The 25,129-nt window shown below is 31.9% G+C and overlaps 1 protein-coding gene across 1 annotated transcript; it reads left to right on the top strand.

The window, feature by feature from the left end:
- Nucleotides 1–12,146: 12,146 nt before the first annotated feature.
- LOC105330217 (scavenger receptor class F member 2) lies at nt 12,147–20,966 on the top strand. Its single transcript, XM_066088958.1, has 8 exons — nt 12,147–12,287; nt 13,054–13,200; nt 13,836–13,976; nt 16,006–16,146; nt 16,920–17,045; nt 19,054–19,179; nt 19,268–19,373; nt 20,276–20,966. Exons 3-8 carry the CDS (start codon nt 13,934–13,936, stop codon nt 20,379–20,381), a joined length of 648 nt encoding a protein of 215 aa, XP_065945030.1. The 5' UTR covers nt 12,147–12,287; nt 13,054–13,200; nt 13,836–13,933; the 3' UTR covers nt 20,382–20,966.
- Nucleotides 20,967–25,129: the final 4,163 nt, after the last annotated feature.

Genomic DNA, 25,129 nt, shown 5'->3' with positions numbered 1-25,129 from the left:
ACCTATAAATTGTCCTTAAAGGTGGCTTAAAGGTTGCTTAAAGATAGTCTTTAAGCTGCCTTTAAGCCATCTTTACGCTTTCTTTAAGCCATCTTTAAGCAACACATATAGCTTAAAGGTAGCTTAAAGGTGGCTTAAAGATAGTCTTTAAGCTACCTTTAAGCATCTTTAAGCTATCTTTAAGGAGAACTTAAAGATGGTCATTCATCCTGTGAAAACCAGGGCACAGCCTTCTTTACATGTCAAACAATTGTGAGCTCTGTATCTTGCTTACAACTCAACAACTGACTTTTAATTGTCATTTTATCATTAGAAATGCACCTTCATTAGCATAGTGAATAACAAAAAACAGAAGAAAAAAATTTGACACAAATTGTGATAATGCCTCACTGTAGAAAAGAAATAAATAAAACAGATCCCCCCTTCTTTGACTTTCCTTTTGTACATATTATCAACGTGTCATTACGCTTTTAACTTTCATTCCAGAGTCAGTAGTTGAATAAATGCAATTAAACTTTCAGTCGTTATGCAAATAAAGAAGTGAATAACAATATTGCACTGAGACGAATTTAACACATCGATAAAAATGGAATGGGCTGACTCTCCTTCGAATGAACTGATCCAAGGACATTTAGGTCCGCCCAGCTTGCAGCTGAAGCAGTCTTAATAAGAAGCTCAAAAGCAACACATCGGAGAATCCCGAGTAACTAAAAATGTAAAGTGTTAGGACGGTTATAGTCTGGAAAGAGGCTAGGCTGGGTATAAGAAATAGTTTTGCTAGCAGTATCGGTATCAATGGAATTAATTTGGGAATCAAGATGCAGTAAATCTGCATAAGATTAAGACGCCTGATTTCCAATATAAATTGGAACCCAGTACCGGGAAGTCTGCGGTGGCTGTTTGTCCAGTCTTTAGTATACCCAATAAAGCCTTTGTTTAATAATTGTAAAGTACATTATAATACTGAAATATCCCTTAAAAAGAACCCTTACATTATATTTAATATTGTTAGAGAAACACGTTATAGTACATACCATATGCATATGATAAAACAAATCCTGCTAAATAAACAACTTTTTTTAAGTCCATTGCTTTTTTAATACGAAATTGTACCTCCAAAAATCATTTTTAAAACCAGGAAGTCATTTAAAGTTTTTTTGAACGGTTCTTATCGCGGTCATTACCTGTATAGGATAAATTTACCGGATGCAAAAGTTTTGATCGAATTTGCACGATGTAATAATGTTACGAGATTCGTTTTGGATGAAGTTGTTTATGAATTTGTTGGAATTCTATCAAAAGGCAAAATGCGTCAGAACAGGATCAAATGAAATGTTAAAAACAGCTGAAGCTTTATTCAAATAGAGGTAATTGTGTTCAAACATCCAGACTTCTAAACTTGTAATTACGAATATGCAATCGTGTTGGGGTGCGAGTCTGTTTTGAATGTATGCAATTTCGATCGTGTAACTTGTATAACTCGGGCTTAATCATTGATTTAGAGTTGACTCCGCTGGCCTTCAATCTAATTCTTCCTAATGATGCAAATTTGCAGCTTAAAAATGTTGTTTGTTGCTTACATTTAACTTGTCACTATATCAGGCGTTTTTCTTCCGTATCCTGCGAATTTGTATCTCCGGTTTCTGAAATAGAACAGCTGACATGTTACAAATAGACACATTTAAAGTCTACAAGTTTGTCGAATTTGACATGACCATATATGGAGACAGCGACGTTACCTTTTGGAACAGCTAGGTTCGGGAAAAGGCATACCGAAACCGCCGAAAAGGGGACGGAATAAAATATATATTAGATAGCATTATCTAACTAGCATCTTTGGAAAACAGCTTGACAAACAAAAGTAATGTAGTGCGTTGGTGGCTCACTACAATGTTTTGAGATGGTCATGATTTTAGTCAAAAATTATTTTTCCTATTATCATGTTTACAATGCTTAAGTTAGGTATTTTTGAGAGGCAACAATAATTTAAATAGCAGTCGTTGAATTATAGCAAAGTAAAAAGCTCACTATTCTTTGTTATGTTCACAAACCTTAGGTCATGGTTTTGTTTACATTTAGAATATTTAACCCCCCCCCCCCCCCCCCCAAAGAAAAAAAAAGTTTTAAAAACATTGGGAAAGGTGAAAATTTCGAAATCCTCATCGGTACTCGGACGTTGTGAATCCTCTAACCCAAAGCGCTACGCTGTTAGGCGGCAATTATGGGAAAGAAACTATTTATAAAATGAAACTTGATTTTATAATTTCTTTCAATAACATTTCATCACTACTAAATAGGTTGCAAAAAAAGGGTTACTTTTAAGATTTATTTCTTTTTAATGGCTATTTTGGTGTGTTTTTTTTAAATTGCGTAAAATAAAAACGATCTCTTCCGCTAAAAAAAATAACAGGATGATTTATATCATTTAAACTATTACATGACAAACATATGATTTTGTTATCAAGTTCTTATTTTCATGTATTTATTTACATAAATTTGTTGCAGTATACAATGCTTCCTGAAGAACAGGAAATAACAATACCCGTCGTTACTGATTTGTCAAAAACCGTCGAGGTAATATTTCCTTACGATTTACTCAATTAATCTGATAATGTGTACACTATGTATGGTTATTAACATAACAAAATATCTGCATAACTGATAAGCGTTATCTTCTCCTACCAATGAGTCAAACATATTGATTAAAATTTTAGTTTCGAATTGGTTGTGTGATATACATGACTGTGCTTATTTCATTTTACTTTAGAGAAAATTAAGAAAAATAGAGAGCTTAAGGAAACTGTGTTAATTTACGAACATGTTACGATACAAAATAAATAAAAATTATGCAGTGATTTACATGTAACTTAAACTATATAAACAAATGTACGATTTTTTATTTTTTGAAAAAAAATAGGTCATTTAAAAGCTATCACTGCATACTTCTGTGTATCTTATTTTTTTTTTTGCTCTGTAAATTGTACAAAAACTCAAACTAAAAAATTCAATTTAAAATAAATACAAAAAACATTGTACATTTCTTATTTTTTTTAACGAGCCAATTATATTTAATTGATAACGTTTAAGAAACATAGATAATCAAAAATTAAAGAGCTTACCGAAACAAAGTATTACCTTTATAAGACCATTTTAATCATAAAATATGAAATCTGAAAAAAATTATCTTTTTTTTTCGTATTGCTTATCAATGTGTAGTTTAACATAATATCGTATATCATATGCTACAATTTTGTATTATATTGAATCTAAATTTCATTCAGAATTTTATGATTCAAAATCTATCAACACACTACTATTTAAACATTTTTGTTTCATGCGAATAATTATAATATTGCCTCTTATGATATAATATAATATGAAACCATAATATTATACATTTTATATACTGATAATATAAACCATCAAATGTATCATATTTCATGATATTATATCATATGATACACTATTGTATCATATTTTAAAATATTACTAAACTTTGACCCGTGCGTGCACGGGTTGACATTGCATATCGGACATTTACGAAATAGGTACATCGACACACCTTATTATTGATATTTACATAACAAAGCTATAAGCCTACAAAATTGCTATTAATTCTACTACACCTTCCTTAGTTTGAATAATCTGTCTTGGGAAAGGCACTCACCACAGTTAAAATGCCTCCCATATACCCGTAATATAGCAGAAAATTGCAGAATCGCCCGGAACGATTTTGGAGAAAGTTAATGAAGTTGCCTTGAAAATAATAGTCAAATTCATCACAACAATCCTTTTTGAGACTGCAAATACCTTTCAACTAAAAATTTTTCATCCATAGAATGGAAGAATTCAACACCTTTTCACCAACGTACACGTATTTTCTTTGTAAAACTGGGTCCGTTGGACATTATTCATTTTTACGACAAAACACATTCTATCTTTACTCTCCTAACAAATATAATGCAACTTTTTTGCATGTAATCAAATATTTCTTGTCATCACGAAGACAAAAGTAAGTACTTAGTTGAAATGTATACTTGTTATGTTATACTTTCTCTCATAAGAAATCATAAATATATATGAATAGAATATAAAGCAAAAGTCCAATGAAAATTTACCCGTATTTGTATTATCATTTCTGAGTTTATTCATGCAGATGTGATTTTGTCGAAACATAAACTAAAGATCCCGTTAGCATGAATGTATTGCGCAATCGCAAGATTATAAAATAAAAATAATCCCAAAGACTTCGTCTCGATGAGTTAAAAAGCTTAATAAGATTCATATAATATAATAATCTTAATTATATGATTTTGAGTGAGGTTTGACAAGGTTTTTTTTTCTAAGCATCCTTGATAATGGAATTCAGGTTCGGTATCTGATGTGTTTTATGTTTCAAATCCAAATTGTTACAAGAATTGTTACAAGTTACAAAAAACCAAAAAAAAACAACTGCATTTAAGTAATTAAAAAACCTTACACTTACTGCTGTAAGAAAACAGGATCAAGATTGTAATTTCTGTATCTGAAGCTACCTTTATTTACACATTCAAAGTTATTTTACTGTTTAAGTCTGATGAGGAACATAAAATACTTTAATTTTTAGCCTCATCTAAAACCCTAACACAATTTGAATTCATCTAAAATCTTAAAACGGCATTAGCATTTAGATAATCACAATCTCTCTCCGTATCTAAAGCTATCTGTGTTATTCATTTACATACTTAAATGATCTATGAAGTTCGAATATTTGCTTTTATTTCATTAAACACCTGCTCCAAAATCTTCCCCCGGCATCTGATGTTCTGCCTCAAATTCAAGATTCAAGACTGTCAAGTGCATAGATATCAAAAGACGCACCATCTTTGCAAGTTTTGTCTAAAGAAAACCTAAACCTCCTCCAGCATCTTAAATTCATAGCCTAGATTCAGCATTCAGGTTTTTGAAGTCTGTGCGTAGGTCCAGATGCATTATTCATGCAAGTTTGATAGAAGATATGACAAGTATTTACTTGGACAAAAACAAGCCACCCCAAAGACTTCCTCTCGATGAGTTAAAAAGCTTAATAATTTTATATAAGTCATATAAAATCAACGTTATTTGCTGATATTTATAATTGATATCTGTTGGCGTGAATAAACAGAGGATAGTTCCATTACCTTGAAAAAAAGTACCAATCAATAAACATAATTGCCTTTTATTTTACGTATCAAGTGGGTGTGTCTGTAATATCAGTCGTTTTTATTGGACTATTAGATCTTCCTGACAGTTTAAAAGAAATGTGAAGCGGTGTTTAATTTAATATAATAAGGATATGGATTTAATCTACGTTCTTTTAAATCTCTCAGGATTTACTTTAGTGTTTGCATACGGTATGTGACCCTATACAAATATACTTTTCTTACTGCTTTATACATTTTCTATATTTGATTAAAACAAAGTAGTGTTTAATTAAAGTTTAACGTCTGCTTAAACAATGCATAATGAAAATTTGTCGGTATTTGTGGATCACACTGAGCGAATTCGTGCTTTTTTCTACTGCTGTGGCACTTTTTCTGTTGATAAACACATTAAGAATAATTTCTGTAGTACGTTGATTGTTTCATAGTTTCCGTGAATAACTACTTGAGAAATGTTAAATGTTGCATGCAAGATCCACTCTATATTTACGGTCGTAAATCATAAGCGCGTGTCAAAGAGTTTATTGATCAAAAGAAAATCACACTTTATAACTTATTGAATGTTTAGTTGTTAGCCTTTGGAAACCATTTACTTAGAAAGCTCTTTCCTCCGATGCAGTTCTATTTACGATGTCTCTTACGAGTTTTTCTTTTTACGAGTTTTACATGGTAATTGTCTCTCATCTGATTGAAATCAATGTCAATGAGAAAATTATAAAGGTGTTAATAACAAATTTTAAATTTATGAACCATGGTACATGGCTCGTTTATTATAATTATTATTATTAATTCATTGGTTTTTTGGGGAGGGGTGAATATGCATTAAAACTTGAAATCGGTCTTGCCTGTTAAAATTCATCTAGCGAAAAAAAAACCTAAGTAATAATTTGGATGCAAAAAGACGCTTGCACATAAATTGTGGAATTTATAACACTTGGTACAGTGGTATAGTGTTTAGGACTGTACGTAATGTATTTGTCTTTGCGAATATGAAATATTTCTTTCAAAGGTTCTCTCCATAAAACATATATAAAGCATCCTTATACCTGATTTAGAATACCAATGTTGATGGAAATTGTGAAGCTTATACCCCCCCCCCCCCCGCCTTCACTCCCACACCCATTTGACTTTATAACTTTGATTTCTGAAACTATATCATGTTACATTAAATAAAAACATATATAAATATATCTTTGGTAACCGAAATCTATACATTTACTTATAATCACTTAGAATTTACAGAACTCTAGTATGTTATATTAAAACCTCTAATAATTCCTCTCTTTAAATGTTACAAAAATTATTACACTATAAATTGTAATACGTCGTCATAAGACGATTATCAATGGGGAATAACTCCTTTAAAAGTAGAGTTAGATGGAAAAAAATTAATAGCAATGATTCTGCTGAAAAGAAGTGAATCGATACGTTACTACAACTAGGTCAGTACTATTTCAAGATAAAGGCATATAACAATTAAGAAAGCTGAATAATATTGTAATGGTGGGGGTGGAGCTGGAAGAAAGACTGGCTTATATTGTGCTCTTAAGCATTCTACATCAACTTCTTCTTACATATGATTATCTGAGCAAACCAGTCGAAAGTATTTTCTACACAATCGGTAAACCCATTCTCTAAGCATAATGAGATTTACATTTTGGCGTATTTCTTCGCAAATCCCAATTGTATACTCTGCTCCCTGGTAAATTTCCAAAAGACTAGCATATTTTTTGTAAGAAACTAGTGCATACTTTGGCATCATTTAATTTTGTGGGGGCCAATTTTCGTGGATTGTAGGTTTTTTGCTTGTTCGTGGGGATCTTATTTTGTTTCAGTTTCAGAAGGTAAACCATTCAGGATCTAAATTCGTGGGTGATAGCTACCCACGAATACCACGAAAATTAAGCCACCACGTATTATAATGATTCCACAGTATTTAGACTTTGACCAATTAAGAACCCCTTCCAATTAAACTTGATCATCTTATTATGCACTTAGTTTCTTGCAAGATGCAGCTGCTTGTTATTTTTAAGGATGAATAACAGTTTCACCCTGTGTAGCTATCCCATCTCCTTTAAAAGGCATACTTAAGATCTATGTTTTAATAAAGATTTGAATTTTAACCCCCCTCTCTCTCTCTCTCTCTCTCTCTCTCTCTCTCTCTCTCTCTCTCTCTCTCTCTCTCTCTCTCTCCCTCTCTCATAGCAAGGCAAATACATGAAAATAACACTTTTTCATGTCTAAAATGGGTGGGTTTTTTTAAAGATTTACAATAAGTAGTAAAGGTATTAAAAGAAAGTTAAAGTGAAATATACTGTATGCCTCAAATTTAATTAATTGTTTTCGTCCGAATCCTATTCATAGTAAATATAAAAAGGACCAAATAAACGCTAGATTTAATTTATATAATATGGCTATAAAATTGGTTGGAATGATTTCAGTGGATAAAAATATATCTTTAGATTTATCTTTTCCATACAGATGATTTATCCTACCATAAAACTGCCACCCAATTACCCTATTTTGCTGATCAACATAGTGCTACTAACGCAGTTGATAGAAACACCGCAACGTGTATGAGAACAAATGGAATCGGCCTTACTTCCCCGTACAAAACTACATGGTGGAAAGTTGACCTTGGTAGCGTGTTCAGCATTTACAGCTTTAACATACTGTTTAAAGACTACGATTTTTACGGTATGTGTTTTTAATATAGTGTGTTAAAGCTGACAATACTTCATACGAGTAAATACACATCATTTCTCTTTTATTTCCGACTACCGCCACATTAGTTGTCAAATTATATTGTTCTGCTCGCCGCTACACAACTTTAATAAGACCGATAGCATTATTCATGATCACCGCATTCGGATATTTCATTCACCCGAACACTTTACATTGGACGATGAGACTTGTAGAACGCGTTCTGAACAAAAATAGTTTGACAACCACTGCACTGTTAGGAAATACCCAATAAAATATGAACCGAGACAGACTGAAATCTGGGCACATATATTTCAAAAATCCTCGATAACTGTAAAACGTTTTCCTGTATGTGTTGTAACATTACGCATGCGCAAACCACACAATGTGGCAGATTTAAGAAATGAAGTTAATACGTAGCGCATTGATGAAAAAGTTTTCCGGTCAATTTTTTCTTTGATACGGCGATCAATAGAAAAATTATTATCTTCATTTCTTATCATTTAATAAAATATTTTCAAATAAAAAAATGTGAAGTGTCATTGATCAAAAATGTAAATAATGTAAATGAAGCGGTGCGTATGAATACAAAACAACAACAGCAACAATATTCAAAATGGATGCGCCTTCAGCTGATGCAGAGCTATTGAACTGAATTTAATGGATTAAACACAAATAGTGAGTTAAAATCTGAACCGGCTGAATTGAAAACGAAAGGAAAATACATGCGGTAGCTTGTGATATTATTCACTGTGCAGAAAAACTCGTAATAAAACTATATAGCTAGTTTTCATGTGAGATCGCTGGAATATGCAACTGGACATAACCATCAAAGGAAAGGCGATCGTGGACGAAAATAGCTGATATGTCGACAAAGAATAGCATGTATAAGCGACTTTTGTAAACGGTGTGGTAGCTTGATAGCCAGTGATGTACTTAAATGGTATATCTGCCGCTTGGAATGCGCCGAAGGAGTTGATACCTACTCATAGCTTTCCTTTACGACGCTTATTCTGATGACCGATCATGTACGTGTGTAAATTTAAAAATTATCGTTACCAAATTTGAACAGCAGTGTTACCGTGAAAGTTTATAGGCTTATATGTTCGTTATAATATTCATGGAAAAGGAACAGCCAGCCTCGCTGTAAATGTTGATTGATCTCAAGCAGACGAAATCGCGAGAAGACGCTTAATTTTCCATTTTGGGAATCTAATAATGTGGGTTTTTTTTTTTTTGAAGGTTAAACTTTCTGCTTTTTATATTCACAAGGTTGCATTCTGTTTGCTGACAATAAAACAAACACAACTTTACATTTTGTTGACAGTGTTTATCTTGGAAATTCCCGTTCTATAAATAGCTTTAGATCAGAACAGTTGAGAAAAGTAGATCCGGCAAAAATTTTATTGATGCAGGTATCAAAGAAATTTTTCGACCAATCAGAAGCGCCGATATCCCATCAAACGAATAAATATTAAATGATGAGCAATATCAATGACCGCACTGATTTTGGAAATAGAGTGTTTTTGTTAACACTGATTTAAACGATGTAGAAAAATCATGATGCAGTGTTTATATTTACATTTTTAACGTCTTGCCTTGTCTGCAAATGTGATTAAGACCTTAAAATTCATATCTTAGTCTAAGGTTAAGTAAATAATAATGTTAGAGCCAAAGTAACAGCCACAGACGTGAACTGTGATTTTTCGCTCAATGCATTGCATTTTACAGCCTTTAACGTTTGTGACGTCATAATAGACCTCGCCATTTTGACTTTTAAGTACCCAGTAATTAGTTGCTGCATTAAGCGATAAAGATCACAAAATTTAAAAGAAAAACTCATTAGAATGTAAATATAAAGTTTTAATATGACAGTATTCAACATGTAAAATCGTAGAACAGTACATGTACACCAACATATCATCGCATTTCCAAATGGTTTGTTTTTTATCCTTGCGAAGACATTTTGTTTGATCGAATTATTTACACTTTTAAAACACTCAATACAAATGTTCAGGATGCATTAGTTTGATGCAATAGATTTAAATTTTAAAAAATGCATGTATTTTCTCGCTATTTTTATTGTGTTCGATCCACTGCCCCTCTTTTTGTAAACGCCTAAAGCTGAACATTGCTCGTGAAAAGGGATACGTTTCCTTTATCAACAATATCATTGCAACCCTACATAAGCTGTAGACCTCTTAGCAGGTTTAATAATTTCGCTTTAAATGTTCCAGCTGTCTGAACGTACATTTTTCTTAGCCGTATATTTGGTCGCTATGAAATTATCAGATTTTACGCACTTTTTTTCAAGCCATAACAATACTAACATCAAATAAATAGGTTAATGCATTATTTACAAACACAAAATAAGAAAAAAATGCATAACATCCAAAGACCACGAAAGGAATACTACAAGTCGGTCAAGTTCCTGGTGTGCAATGGGGTGTAACGAACCCAATTGGTCTATATGGTCTAACTGGTAGCTGTGTAACGGAGGCTATGTAAGAGCGGTGTTCCGCGTTAACTTTGACTTCTAGATAAAAAGGTTTTTCTCACATCAATGGTTAAAAAACTTGTGTTGTGGAAGAAAAATGCATGTCACTTTATCTGGATTCAAATATAAAATGGTTAAAATTGATTCGATGGTAAGCATGTCAATTTGAGTATTGAAAACTTCATAGCTTAGAAACTTAGAAATAAAATAAAATGTTGTAATGTTCATTACTTAAAGGGGCAAGGTCACGATTTTGGTCAAAAAATATTTTTCCCCGATGTTAATCTTTATAATGCTTCAGAAAGGCATTTTTAATAGGCAACCAAAATTTTTAGTCTCATTTGTTGAGTTATAGGCGAGTTACAGAGCTTGAAATTCTTTGCTATGTAAACAAAGACTTTGTTTACATTTTGAATGTTGAAGTATAAATTTCAGTTTTAACCTAAAACGAATGTGTTTAACGTTAGGAATTGTATATCTATGCTTAAAATAAATGAAAAGATAGACAAATAAGCTGGGAAAAGATTTTTTTACTGGTATATGGAAGCTATGTAAGAAAATAAACAGGGCACGAGCCATTTTACATGACAAAGAATTATGAGTCCTGTTTTTTGCTTATGGCTCTCAAATTCAATTTGAATATTAGAATTAAATGCATTTCAAAATCATTGTAAATAATAAAACCATAAAAATAAAATTTGACCAAAATCGTGACCATGCCCCTTTAAATGGAAATAAAACCTGTTCTTTAGAAATTAGACAAAGAGGACGCTTTGCTGGATTTTCTTTATTTGTATCAACCACTGGCGATATCATCAATTCTACTCTGTGCTACAAGGACGGACCTCAGTTACCGCCCTTGAACTTTACAACAACGTGTATAGAGTACGGACGTTACGTAATCTTTTACAACGAACGACTAGATGGAGTGATATACCCTGCCGAATACGAAGTCTACAATGTTTACACTGAACTGTGTGAAGTTACTGTACAAGGTAGCAAATTAATAAAATATATAATTATGTTTAGTTTGTTTTTAAGGTGTAATGGGACATCTGTTGATATTAATGTGGATAAAATGACATTAAACTGAAATACTTTCACCGGTTTTGAATTTTTAAACTCTGCAATATTTGACCAAATGATATGTTTTAATTTCTTTTGAAAGTTACAAATATTTAAAGCCACAGAGGCATTCGAACTTATGACTTACAGATTCGTAGATAACGCTCTAACCCATTGCACTATTCTGATAGGTAACACTTTTTTTTGGGGGGGGGGTTTGGGGGGGGGGATAAAATCATGCTTGATTTTATTGTTAATTTCAATAGGGGTACGTCACAATTTGTCAATGTCCCATACTACCTTAACAAAAACTATTTCAACCTTTTATGCAATATTGTATACAGTGAAATATTCACCCCAGTTTTATTTTCGAAACTTTAGCCCTTGCTGTCAGCGGGCGAATTTAAGACTGGGTTATTTCAGATTTTCAAAAGTTTTTCTCTTATAACAGACTGTGTCTAAGCGAAAGCAAGACGTGTCGAAACTGTTTGCAAGAGTAGAAGGGCGAAAATTATTTTGGTATACAGTAATTTTAAAAAAGAGCGTTTTTTTCTGCAAATGTTTATCCAATGATATTGGATTGGATGATTTTATAGGTTTTGAGTTTATGTTTTCCTTATTTCAAGTGAAAAACTACCTGTCTCAAAAGTTATTAGTGTTCTAAGTATCATTAAATGATACTTTGTTTGTTTCTCTTCTATTAGGTTGCAGAAAGCATGGTGTGTATGGCAGTAACTGTGATATACCGTGTCCAATCAACTGTAAGGACAATACATGCCACATAGAAAACGGATCTTGTTTACAGTGTGAGCCTGGCTGGTTTGGAAAATACTGTAATAGAAGTATGATTTTAATTACTAGCATTTAATAGAAATATAGATTTATTTTTAAAAAAACATAAAATCCATATATACATTGACGTAGGTCCGATTTCATTGTTAATTCTTATTTATACATAAACGACATTTACACTCAAAAATCTCCGTTTCCTGTACCAATTGTTTGTCAGATAACGGAATTTGTTACATTAAAATATTTTTATAGACAGGGTTTCATCTTTTCTTTCTTAAAAAAAAACGGCTTCAACTTTTTTTTCAAAAGTTCTCGATAAAACTTTTAAACGTGTACGTGCACCTAGTCCAAGTAAAGAAAACTGAATTTCTTTGCCTGTTTCGCTTATATTCTTTTTATTCATCATGCCATATATTCTATTTATTCATATTTCTACTGAATTGATAGATTATGTTAAGGTATAATGAACCACCTTAGAGGGCATTCGGCTTGTTAAGGGTTTGAATGGTTCCACAGAGGCAACAGAAACATGGCGGGCAATGCCTTTAGAGCTGAGTAGTACTCAGCTTTAAAGCTGAACAATTAGGATTACACATATGCATATACATGTATAAAAGTTTATTTATACGCCTTTTTTAATAAAAACAAGTATATCGTATTATTGTCTGGTCAGCTTAAACTGTCAGTTTCTGTCAACATCCTGATTCTGTTTTATGAGTTTGTTACCTTTTGATCAGTCCCGCTTGATATTTTTGCATGGAGCGAAGATAGACTATGCCCAGTGGATTGAATGTTAATACCTTGTTTACTTTGTAGGTACAGAATGTTCAATAGGATGGCATGGTGCCAATTGTAGTCAACAGTGTCAAGGACACTGTAGAAATGGTACTACCTGCAATCACGTGACTGGTCTATGTGACAAAGGCTGTGATACTGGATGGACAGGACTTCAATGTGATAAAGGTATTGTTGATAGATGAACATAATATCCATGATGACAAAGACATTTTTCCGTTGTCTTATAGTATAAAAGCTTTTTGAAATCACCTAATACAATGAAGTCGACATGAAATTTATTTTAGAAATCATGATCATTTTTCTTTTTTAAAGTTTTAAATGGGTACATTTTACAATACAATATTATAATACGTCTATTTTTTCAATAATATGACATCAATTATATGGCGTTTGATACAAAATATTGAATTTTTATCCTAATTGAGCTATAGTATTTATTGTGTACTTTATGGAAAAATGTATACTATATTTATGATTTTTCAAATGAAAAAATACATTTGAGCAACCCCCTCCCGTTGTAAGCAATCTTTTCTCCTTGGATTCTTATGTTAATTTGTAGGTCCTATTTTTGGGCCTATGGAAATGTATCTCTATTTTAAAGACAGCTTCTCGATAGCACTTAATCTTTTCCAAAGAAAAGAACTTCAAATTTACGTTACAAAACAAGTCCAGTATATGTAACCTTTATTTTTGTGTTTATTTCTCAGTATGGTTTAAATTATGGTTATAAAACAATGTGTTTCTGCTTGATATCATTGCTCCTCTTGTCCAATTATATTGTCCAAAATTTGCATTTGTAGAGTGTGATAACGGAACATATGGCTATAATTGTGTCCACAGCTGTAGTGGTCATTGTCTGAATGGTTCTATATGTAACAAACAAACTGGTCACTGTGACATGGGATGTGACCCGGGATATACCGACAGCGACTGCAACAAACGTAAGTATTTATGGGGTTTGATCAATGTAAACTATATATATTTTCACGCACCTTCAACATTTATGACGCGTATAAAGAGGAATTTTTATCATATTTTGCATGTTTATATTGTTACTGTCTAAGATAACTCGAGTCATTCCAAATCAAGTAAAATATTGCATTAGATACTGTAATACAAACTGGTGGCGACAACTTAAAGTGCAATTAAAATAATGCAATATTTTTTTCTATGAAAAATGCTTGAAGGTTTTTTCTAACAACTGACATGAAACACAATTTTTACCTAGTCATTAAAGTATTCAAAGTGTTTCACTTGCGTGGCAAATTCATATTTTTGTAAGTTGCGAAATCTCATATCACGGTCGACCAGTTGACATCAGGGTTTTTCTGAAGGAGTTTTATTCTACTGTAGACTGCCATGGTTAACTTTGTTAACGCGCCATGTAACAAATGCTTATTGTTACCACAAATACTGTATTTTTTGCAAGGGAAATTAACATTTACAACCGAGTACAATTCAAAATATCTTTCATGTACATTCAGTAAAGTTTTCTTAAGTCATATCAATGAAAAGATAATATAACCTTCTCATCCATTACTCCCACTATACATGATTTTAATACAGCTTTCAGGAAAATTTAACGACTACAATTTTCAACCATACGCATTATCTTCAATTGTTATACTTTCATGTTAAATACTGAAATCTGATTGGTTAAGACGCAGTTAATAATATTTACTATTACCCTCAGCGTTAGCAACGCACTTGGCAACGGGTAACATTAAAAAATGTTACATGCGCGAAAATTATGCGCGTACGGTTCGCTGTAGAATTCACGTTATTCCTATATAAAAGCAGTAAAATTTTCTTAATTTTTTTAAAAAAGACATTCAGTATAACAAAATAAATAGTGCCTGTTTGGGAGGATAACAGTTGAAATTGACACCCCTCGAAAACCATTGTCAACCTCCGCTTCGCGTCGGTTGACAATGGTTTTCTCGGGGTGTCAATTTCAACTGTTACCCTTCCAAACAGGCACTATTTATATAATGTCATCCTTAACGTGTACTAAAACATTTCAAGATCAACAGAAAATAGATATCTAAAACTGTATTGGCGATATGCGATATGCGTTATGTTACAAACCAGATAAGTGCTTGTAATTCTTTTCTTATTCTTTTACCGTTTTCGTTGCGTCTCTTGAAACTCTCAGTTGCAAAAATTGACTACATTCATAATCTGTCATAGATAAGTTAAAAAAACCCATTATGCATCTTTTGTTTATGAATGTCCTAATGTTAAAAAGATATGGTATGCAGTTGTTGGAATGTTTCTATCAAGATTTAATTATACAATAGGTTTTAATAAGATAGGTGTATTATTTGGTAACAACAATAAAGTTCACTAAGTTCACAACTTACTGACACTTGATGTAAAACAGTTTTATTATTTCCCTGTAAATTATAACGGTACTCGAGTTGGATATGAGTGCATTGTTTACCTTAATGACCGATAGAATACTTTTTGAAAAATATATAGTTTTAAAGAATTGTGATTTCACTCAGTATTGAAAACACTGGAAAACTTTGATCTACTCTGGTTGTTGAACTTTTCAATGAAAAAATTAACTATGATTAATACATGTACGTCATTTGATTGACAATTCTACTTGTTTAAGTGCTCCAATTCAACGTTCTTTGTACATAATACTATCAATATTTCAACTTTGAAAATTCATAAAAAATTCTAAAGATGTATCTTTATATGATATGCTACTATACCAATGACATGTTTATATGTATTGTGAATTGAAAATGCCAAAATTAAAATAAAATCTGTCACATATATTGTTAAAAGGGATGTCTCAATATTAGGTGATTCAAAATTATCATTTTAAATTTGTCCAAATTTCGTGTATACAGATACGGGGTGATTTAAGGGCAAAGATAAGTTAAGATGTTAATTGTTATTTAAAAAGTAATTATTTCAGAAGTCTTTAACTGCATGTATGCATTACATTTCATTTAGAGTGCCCATGTGGGCGTTTTGGAAATGGATGCTTAGAACGTTGTAGTAGACACTGTATAGACAATGAACCATGTGACCATGTCAGTGGAGAGTGTCCTAGTGGCTGTCAGGACGGATATTTAGGAACGGACTGCACCAAAAGTAAAATCACATTTAAACTTTTTGGTTTTTTTTTTAATTCAGCCAGTATTAGAGAATTGTAATAGTAATGAACTCTACGTGACCTCTATATGCGTGGATTTATGTTTGTGAAACAGTATACTAACACACTAAATTTGAAGGTTTTTTTGTATTAGAAAACTCAGTAAAAATCCTTTCACCACTTTTTGTTATCTATTCACGTTTAAAACATTCCTCTCAGACCAATGGTCATTCTTCGTCTGCCAGCTTAATCTTTACAATGTGTTACTAGGACTAAGCTTACTTGGTCTTAATGATGCTTTATGTCTGATAACTAAGCATAAAGCAAACACAACTATTATGTAAGCAAAAGCATTTGAAATTTGTTAATATGCTAACAAAGATGCGAAAGGAATTTGTTTTATTATCCTCTTCGAATTATTACGAAGGTGATATTAGTTGAATGTTGCATTGTTTACCGTATTTTTATTTCATTTCTTACGAGTATGAATGTATTATGTGGCAAAGATTTATCAGCAGATTTTATTTCTTAGAATTATTATTTTTACTTCTTAACCATAAAAAAGTAAACCCGTATAATAATTAAAGGTATTAAAGAATTAAGGTGGTATTCCATAAAATTAAAAGAATGCTAGTCTTTTTTATGTGTTATTTAACAATACTTCGTGATGAATTTTAAATTACCTTAACCCTATGTTAATTTAAGAACAAAAAAATGATGAATAATAATTATCCGTAAACATACATGTATATAACTTTATATTATATCCTAGCTTGTCCAGAAGGATCTTATGGCAAACAGTGTTCATTTTGTTGTTCTCCTAACTGTAAGACTTGTCGACACACAGACGGAGTATGTACCTGTAAAGCAGGGTGGACAGGGTGGAATTGCACAACAGGTACATCTATACTTCTATATTAAAATAATAGACTCGAATTTTTGGGCTTTAATACCGGTAAATTGGAAGAGTACTGTCTTTTGTTTTATATATTTTAAATATCATTGGTACCTGAAGACTACCAATTTGTATTTATTTTTCCTCAATCAAGCTTTGCTAATTAATAATCAACGAACATTCCTCAAAAAATTCCGGAAATCATCTGAATGTTTTAGATTTTACAATATTGGGCATGCGCATTACATTCACGCTAAATCATAGGAGGCTCTTTATTTTATGTTTCCACAATATCACATTTGCATGGATAAACTCAGAAACGATAAAACAAAGACGTGTAAATTTTAATTGGACGTCTTTTTTCTCTTCATCAAAAAAAAAACGGGAGATAACTCTAACACAGTGCATTTACTAAAATCATGAGAGTTTCGAATTCAACATGGTGTGTAAAAAACCAGAGACATGAATAACTAAAATGTAGTTCTCAAAGTAGGGTTGGTCCCGTATCATTTTTCAACAACAAAACACGCTAATCGCGAAGTTGCCAACCTCTGTTATCTTGCGCGGATCCAGGGGGGGGGGGTCTGGGGGTCCGGATACCCCCTCGAATTTTGCAAAAAAAGGGGTTATCAGATTCGATTGTATAAACAAAATTGAAAAACCACCACTATCCAGTATAGATCTGACAAGATGCCTATTAGGCTTGTCATTCCTTAATGCCAATTCAGTTATAGGGTGAATTAACCATGCATCGGACACAATAACGTACCTTTGATCGGACAACTTTGTTTATATATATTCAAATAAATGTCCATGCGCTCATGTGTTGTTTAATTTAAAAATAATTGATACAAAAATTGTCCTCAGACCACTTAGAAATCGAGTTAACTTATTTATGTCTCCGAAAAAACGTTGTTGAAAAAATGTTGAATTCTGCAATTATAGAATTAAACTTTTGGAAGAAAGGTATGTTACAGCTGTACAACAATTTGACTGTTATTTTCAATGCAACTTTATCAATTTTCTCCAAAATCGTTTTAAAGCGATTCTGCAATTTCCTGCTACATTACGGGTATATACAGTAGGAAACATTTAAACTGTGGTGAAGGCCTTTCCCGAGACACACTTACATTATTCCAACTCAGCAGAGTGTAGTGAAATTAATAGCATAATTGTAGGCTTAAGCTTGGTTATGCAAATATCAACAATATACGGTGTTTCGATGTATCTATTTCGTAAATGTCCGATATCATATGCAATGTCAACCCGTGCACGCACAGGTCAAAGTCAAGTGTACATTAATGTTAATTGCTAATGTGATGAACTAAAACAACATGCTATCCATAAAAAGTGCCTGTCATATTCCTCACACATATGTAATCACGTTCAAACATTATATCTTGAAGGACTCATGATATGTGATAAATCATGCATTTACTGTGATCAGGAAACTGGGCAGAAGAAGATAACAAAATTACATCTACTTCTAAATGTGACCTTTTAAGAAATTCATTATCTGCTAAACAAAGAAGCAATACTGATTAATGATTTTTTTTCATGACCTAGACAGACCGGTGAGGAAATAACAAGGAGATGTAATTAGTGTTAATAAAACGTAGAGGCCGATAATATAGATACTGAACTCAAACAATATTTGCACGTCTTTTTATTAAAAACATTAACAACATGTGATTTAGACACATTTACATATAAATACGAACACAAATGAGTAAAGTGAACTTTATCAGGTATTTAATTCAGACGCTGATTGTTCAGTTTGTAGTAAATATATAACCAATCTAACCTAATGTGGGATCTATGTGCTCACTATATCTATATATGAATAAGGACCACTGTGTACAGTTTTTAAAAAGTGTAAGGATTGAATTACTGATGCAATGTTACCTGCACCAATTTCATTAAGTATATAAACCTGGTTTTTGAATGCAGAACATTTGATACAGATAAATATGTAAAATGAAAGTGTAAGGTATTGAATTAAAAATTGTAGAATGTGTAAATTCTTATGGAGAGAATTGTATGTATCCGTGCAGTGAAAACTGTATAAATCGAATATGTGACAGATTCAACGGAAGTTGTATGTGCAATTTGCAAGATGGAGGAAAGCATCATCAAGGTATGCTTTTTAATGAGATATCATATATACAGTACAGCCAAAATGATTAGCATAGAAATAAAACAAGCTACTGTGTATATTGTTTTAGCTTATGTGCAAAGAAAAGAGACTACATCATCTTCAAAATCGTGGATTGTTGAATTTGTTATATCCCTTGTTGCCAACATTATATTGGTCTGTGTCATCTTGATAAGGTAAATATAAAGTAATTCATATCAATTATCTTTACCTATGTGCTAGATTGTTCCTGTAAGGTAAAGGATAATTTTCTGTCCTTTTTGCGTAAAAAAGTTAATAAACTAAGTGAAAAGATTTTGCAGAGATTTTGCATTGAAATTGGGTGAAGTTGTTTTGATTTATATTTATTTTTTTTTTCATTACATTATTCTCATCTGAAATAAAAAAAAATGATTATCCATTCTTGATATGTTAAATATTTATGTATAGCTCACAATTATTTTTTCATTATTTTTAAAAGTAGAATGAAAATTAAAATTAGATATAAACTGTACAACTATCCATTTGAAGCAAGGCTCATGCCATGCACGTTTTTTCTTTACATAGAAACAATTTCAACAAAATGATTCATTCAAACTCTATGCTTTGTAAGCAAGTTTAGTATAAAGTGAATACCTTATCATGTTTAATACAAGTGTAATGAAGGCAGGGTTTTTTCATTATCATATTCTTTGTAACAAATAGATGAATTGGAAACATTTGTGTGGGGTTTTTTTGGTCAACCACTTGAAATCGAATTTAAGTTGGTTATGGTAAGCAACTGATATTTTAAAACTGAATAAAATATTAATCAAATTACACGGTTCAAATTATAATCACAAATAATCTTTTCACGTTTATATGAAATTAAGCAAATATTGAAGCAAATTGTTCATGTTCATCACAAAACATCACTTAGCCTTTTCAAATTGTTTGAGTTTCTGTATGCTAGGGTGGATTTTTGTTGGAGAAAAAATATATACCTGAATAATTGGGCAAAACAACAAGGCTTTAAATACCATTTTCTGTATCTCATTTTGTGATTTTTAATGAATGAGATATCATTTTGCTTTATCTTTAAATATCAAATGAATTACAGGCGATCATCTGTTAAGGGACGATCTACCACAAATGGCGCGTATCTGTGTTTGAGGTGCACTTCGAATGGAAACAGGATTGAGGCATCAGAAGGTGTTTCTCACTAACAACAGCTTAATGTAATGAAAGAAGACAACACTTATCAAACTACATCATTACAGTAATATGTTATACATTAATACGTTATACGTTCATTGTGAAACCAGCATTATAGATATACATTTCTTTGAGTGTGACATTTCCTTCCACGCCTGGTTCAAATTTACTGCTGCATCGAATACAAAATATGTTTCGTATTCAAATAAAAAAATCCTTGATTATAGTTCATGGAGAAAAATTGACAATTAACTTAACTAAGCAAATAACTCGTTGAATTTGAGCAGATATTTCTTGAAATCTTTCATTGTATATGCTTCTATTTTGTTGAATGGTTTATTATGTTCATTAACCGTAAAATCAAAGAGAAAACTCTTGCTTTTTCTAATTAATATATTGATGAATCTTGCGTACTACCCAATTTGTGCATTTGCAATTTATTGTATTTGGCGCGGCAATTGATCAAGAAACATTGTATTTGAATTATTTTCCACCTGTGTTTGTTATGTAATTATTTTGTAATATATTTCATAATGAGTGTCATTTCAATCATTTTCATTGATAGCGGGTACAATGTGTTGAGGTACATGAAATTAAATTTTCCAGATACTACTCTTCATTGCTTTATCCGAAATATAGGATGGAAACACTTGCATATTTTTCTTTATATGCTTTAATGAAAACGTTGATCAACAAAGGCTTCTTTGTCGTGCAAGTACCTTCTTAATAGATTGTTTCACGGGTCTACAATGATGAAAAATATCGAAAAGGCAATATTGTGGATGAAGGATGAATGTGTAGTTTGTTTTTTAGGTTTACTTTTGGTAATTATATTTATCTGGATCAATTTTGTTTGTTGATTTATTTTGTTTATTGAAAAGGGGAATAAAGAAAATGAGTAATTTCCGATACGAAGTCAAGCACATATTTTTATATTATCATTAATTTAAAGCATGTTGTAAAAAAGAAACATTGTATCAAGCAGTCATTATGCGCAGATCATGCATTCCTCTGTGGTTTTCACAATTACATGTATCAGTCACTTCACGTACTGACTTACGGAGAAATACATTTCCAAAGAGATTGTATCGGTAACTTATGCTAAACAGTTAAGTTCCAGCTTGTCTTCTGCCACATGCAAGCACGTGTGTAATCCTGATTGAAAAATAGGTATAATGGCCCGGGGGGGGGGGGGGTTGTCATCGCATCAAGATTGTGTACTAGCGTATTAGAATGTACATTGTAAATTAATAATTGATGTTAAATTATTATTAATAAACAAAATCATAGATTTATAAAAACATGCAGTCTTGAAATTGATCTGGAAGAACTAAAACGCCAGGTAGTTTTCTCTATCTGCTGGACGATTTCATTCGTCTTAAAATAATAGGGTGTAAGGATGCCCGCCTACTAAATACACATGGTCACACGTCAACCGATCAAAAATTACTGTATTTTGGATTTATCAATCGTTCTAAAACATTTGATCTGATATATCGTTGTCTTTGAACGATTAACTTTGTTTTATACCTACCCCGACCCTCAAGGAAGAATCCATTCTGACCAATGGAAATTTCATTTACAAGACTTCGCGCCAGAATGTCTCATTCATTTATTTTTTCGCAGTTATAGTGGACGAGTTATAGTGGCCGAGTCCAAAATAAGAACTTTTGAGACACAATATACAATGTGAGCATGTACCGTTAATGCAGTTTACTTTGCGTTTATTTTCTTATTTTGAAAGTCCTTTTTATCATTGCTTGAAAATGACGGAAAGGCCTTGATTATTATTATCTTTATGTCATATAACATTTTAAACTGTTTTCATTCCATCCACAAGTTTGAAATAATAATATAATATTAACAAAACCAATATAAATAGACGTCATAAATCCCATATCAAACGACATATTACCACTTGAATATGCACGTCTTTTTAACAAATTTAAGAACAGCGGCAAATTATAAAATTTTTAAAGGTAATGTAAGCTGCAAGTCTGTAGCCCTTATATGAAAAATTTTGGATGGTAGTCAATTTTTCCAGACCGAAAGCTACATATAGCAACGAAGGTAACTAATAATGCTACCGATGAACTACTTTGTTTATTAATGCAAGCTTTTAAGAAAGCAATACTTATTTGTTTAAAAAATAACACCCCAATACTTCGTCTAACAATCGCTATTTGTAGAACAAGCAGAACCAGTATCAGTCCGACCCTCACCAAATACATTGTTCGAATTTAATAGCCCTAGCATTGCATTGTTTTGCATGTACACAATATCTTTTAAAAATTCAACACATAAAGTGTTTATCTATATGGCTACTAATCTATATGTACACATAGCGTACACACGTGATTAAAAATCCAAAGCAGAAGACCTTAAATATATATACTGCAACCACCGAATTTCTTAAACTGTATGTTAATGCAATAAATGTTGGACATTGCATCAAGATTCATTTTGCATGAAGTCGTGTCTGGAGAGTTTAGTACTATTTCTAGGTTTTTTATAAGCGTTGTTGCATTTCTATCAAATGCGCATGCGTTATTAGCTTCCCAAAATGATTAAGTCATTGTGCATAGGTGTGAGGATACTTTTTGTAAGATAATTTGTTTAGAAAATTAGATAACAAACATTTTACTTAAAACGGTTTAAGTGGTCAAAAAGTTAATCATTAGATATATATATATATATATATATATATATATATATATATATATATATATATATATATATATATAGATTTTAAATATTTGTTCTGTTTAAAACTATTACTAAGAAATTTGTATCTTTAAATGTTATCAAATACCTTTATATATAACCTTTTTAAGGAGAGTTATAACGTTTAAAATGCCCTTGATCATTTATCCTCTTACATCTACTGTTCATGTTCATGGTATATATAGTACTGTTGGTTCTAACTGCTCGCAATATATTTTTAAAGCAAGCAATACTTGAATGTATTGTTTAATACGCCACTTTTCAGTAATATTGACGTAAAGTACGAAATGTGGTACTTATACGTATATACTAAAGGTAATCTACGACAAATGCGAACAAAAAAGGTCATACTCGTTATATGTCTGCTTTGATTTGCGTTTAAATACCTGTGTTGTACAATAAGATGAATGAAGAACTAAGCAAAACAAAAAAATGAAGCGGAAATATAAAGTTTGTTAAATTAAATCATATGCTCTAAATATGTGTTATTTATAGACGATAACGGAAGAACTAGACACGAATCTTGTAAAGTATAAATGAAGTGGTTGTCCTTCATAGTATATGGAAGGATATCTTTTTGTTAGATTCACCAAGAAAATTACTATCTCGGAAAAAACATGGGTGAAATATCATGGGTAAAATGGAAAGATGTGTGAAAGCATTGTTAAAGGAAAAGAAAAAAGTTAAAAGACATCTGCTAAGTAGAAACGAAAATGACCAATATTTGCTGAAGTATGTAAAAAAGGGGATTTTCATTTGATTTACATAACTGTCATTTTTTTTTCTTTTTTCTCAAGATCTTGAGATCATTCTGATACAAAACTAAATTCCTGGCCGTTTGTGTGTACACTGTTTTACTTAATAATCGTGAAGATTTATGTAATTTAATAAGACTGATTAAGACGAAAGTATATACAGAAAAAAGTATCAAAACTAAACTACACATATTTTGGTCTAAAAGGTCTAGATCTCTAAGATACTTTGAAATATAAGATTCAACTAGAGACGAGCTCGTTGCAAGCAACGATTAGGTTTTCCGTCGTAGCTGCGTCATACTTGTGACGTATTACCAAAAATTGATAGCTGACCATAGTACAATATTAGATGTGTAAACACTGAGAAACAAATTATATTTCTGTGACCGCGTAGATTTTACGGTGATAGAGAATTCGTCTGGATCTCCATCGGTCGTGTGCAGTACGAACCGGGTGAGGGAATGTTGGCGTAAAGTGTATAAGGTATAAGGTTGTGGCGCGCGTCGGGCCGTAGGCTAAAACGAAGGGTAGGTTTGCCGTATTCCCGAAGGTCCACCAGTATACAGTTCCAGAGAAATAAACAGGAAATTGATGCAGGATTCCACATTATTGTACGAGACTCAACGATGGCAACATTATAACAATTTAACAGACAGACATGTTACAAACAAGTCGGATATTGCCAGTAGTGGCCTCCGGACTCAAGACTCTGGGAGAGTCGGACGTGGCCGGGGCTGGCCGCCGTATTTCAGACTGCGCATTGACAATTGTACATAACTATTTATAAGAATCTTAACAATGAGTATAAATTGACAGGTAATGATATAAGCAAGCTGAGTGAAAGGTTCACAGATATAAAATAATTAAATAAACTCAATGAGTCTTTGATGTCCAAAAAATGAAAATCTGATAATTGCACGATGTTGCTTTAAGAGATTAACAGTCGTTGAGACATAACACTCTGTCTCTTTGAAATCACATATAAAGTCTGAAAAGTGTCAATCACTAAATAAAAAAGTTACTTTGTAAGAAATAAACAAGTAAAAAAAAATTATAATTGAACAGTGCATTTTGCACGATGTGCTACATGTTTATAAGCAAATACAGATCTTAACACGTTGTCTCTAGTTTGATTCGCCGCATTTTATTCACAGAGTGGGACTGTGGTTATGCCTGGTACGAAGGTAAAAAGACTATTGGCAAACGTTTTACACGCATTTTTATCGAACGCAAGCGCCAATGAATCTCTTAGTATATATGCGGAGATCCTGGAAATTTTA

This window comes from Magallana gigas, chromosome 1 (genome assembly GCF_963853765.1).
Source record: "Magallana gigas chromosome 1, xbMagGiga1.1, whole genome shotgun sequence".
Taxonomy (NCBI): domain Eukaryota; kingdom Metazoa; phylum Mollusca; class Bivalvia; order Ostreida; family Ostreidae; genus Magallana; species Magallana gigas.
This window is presented reverse-complemented; position numbering and strand designations above follow the sequence as displayed.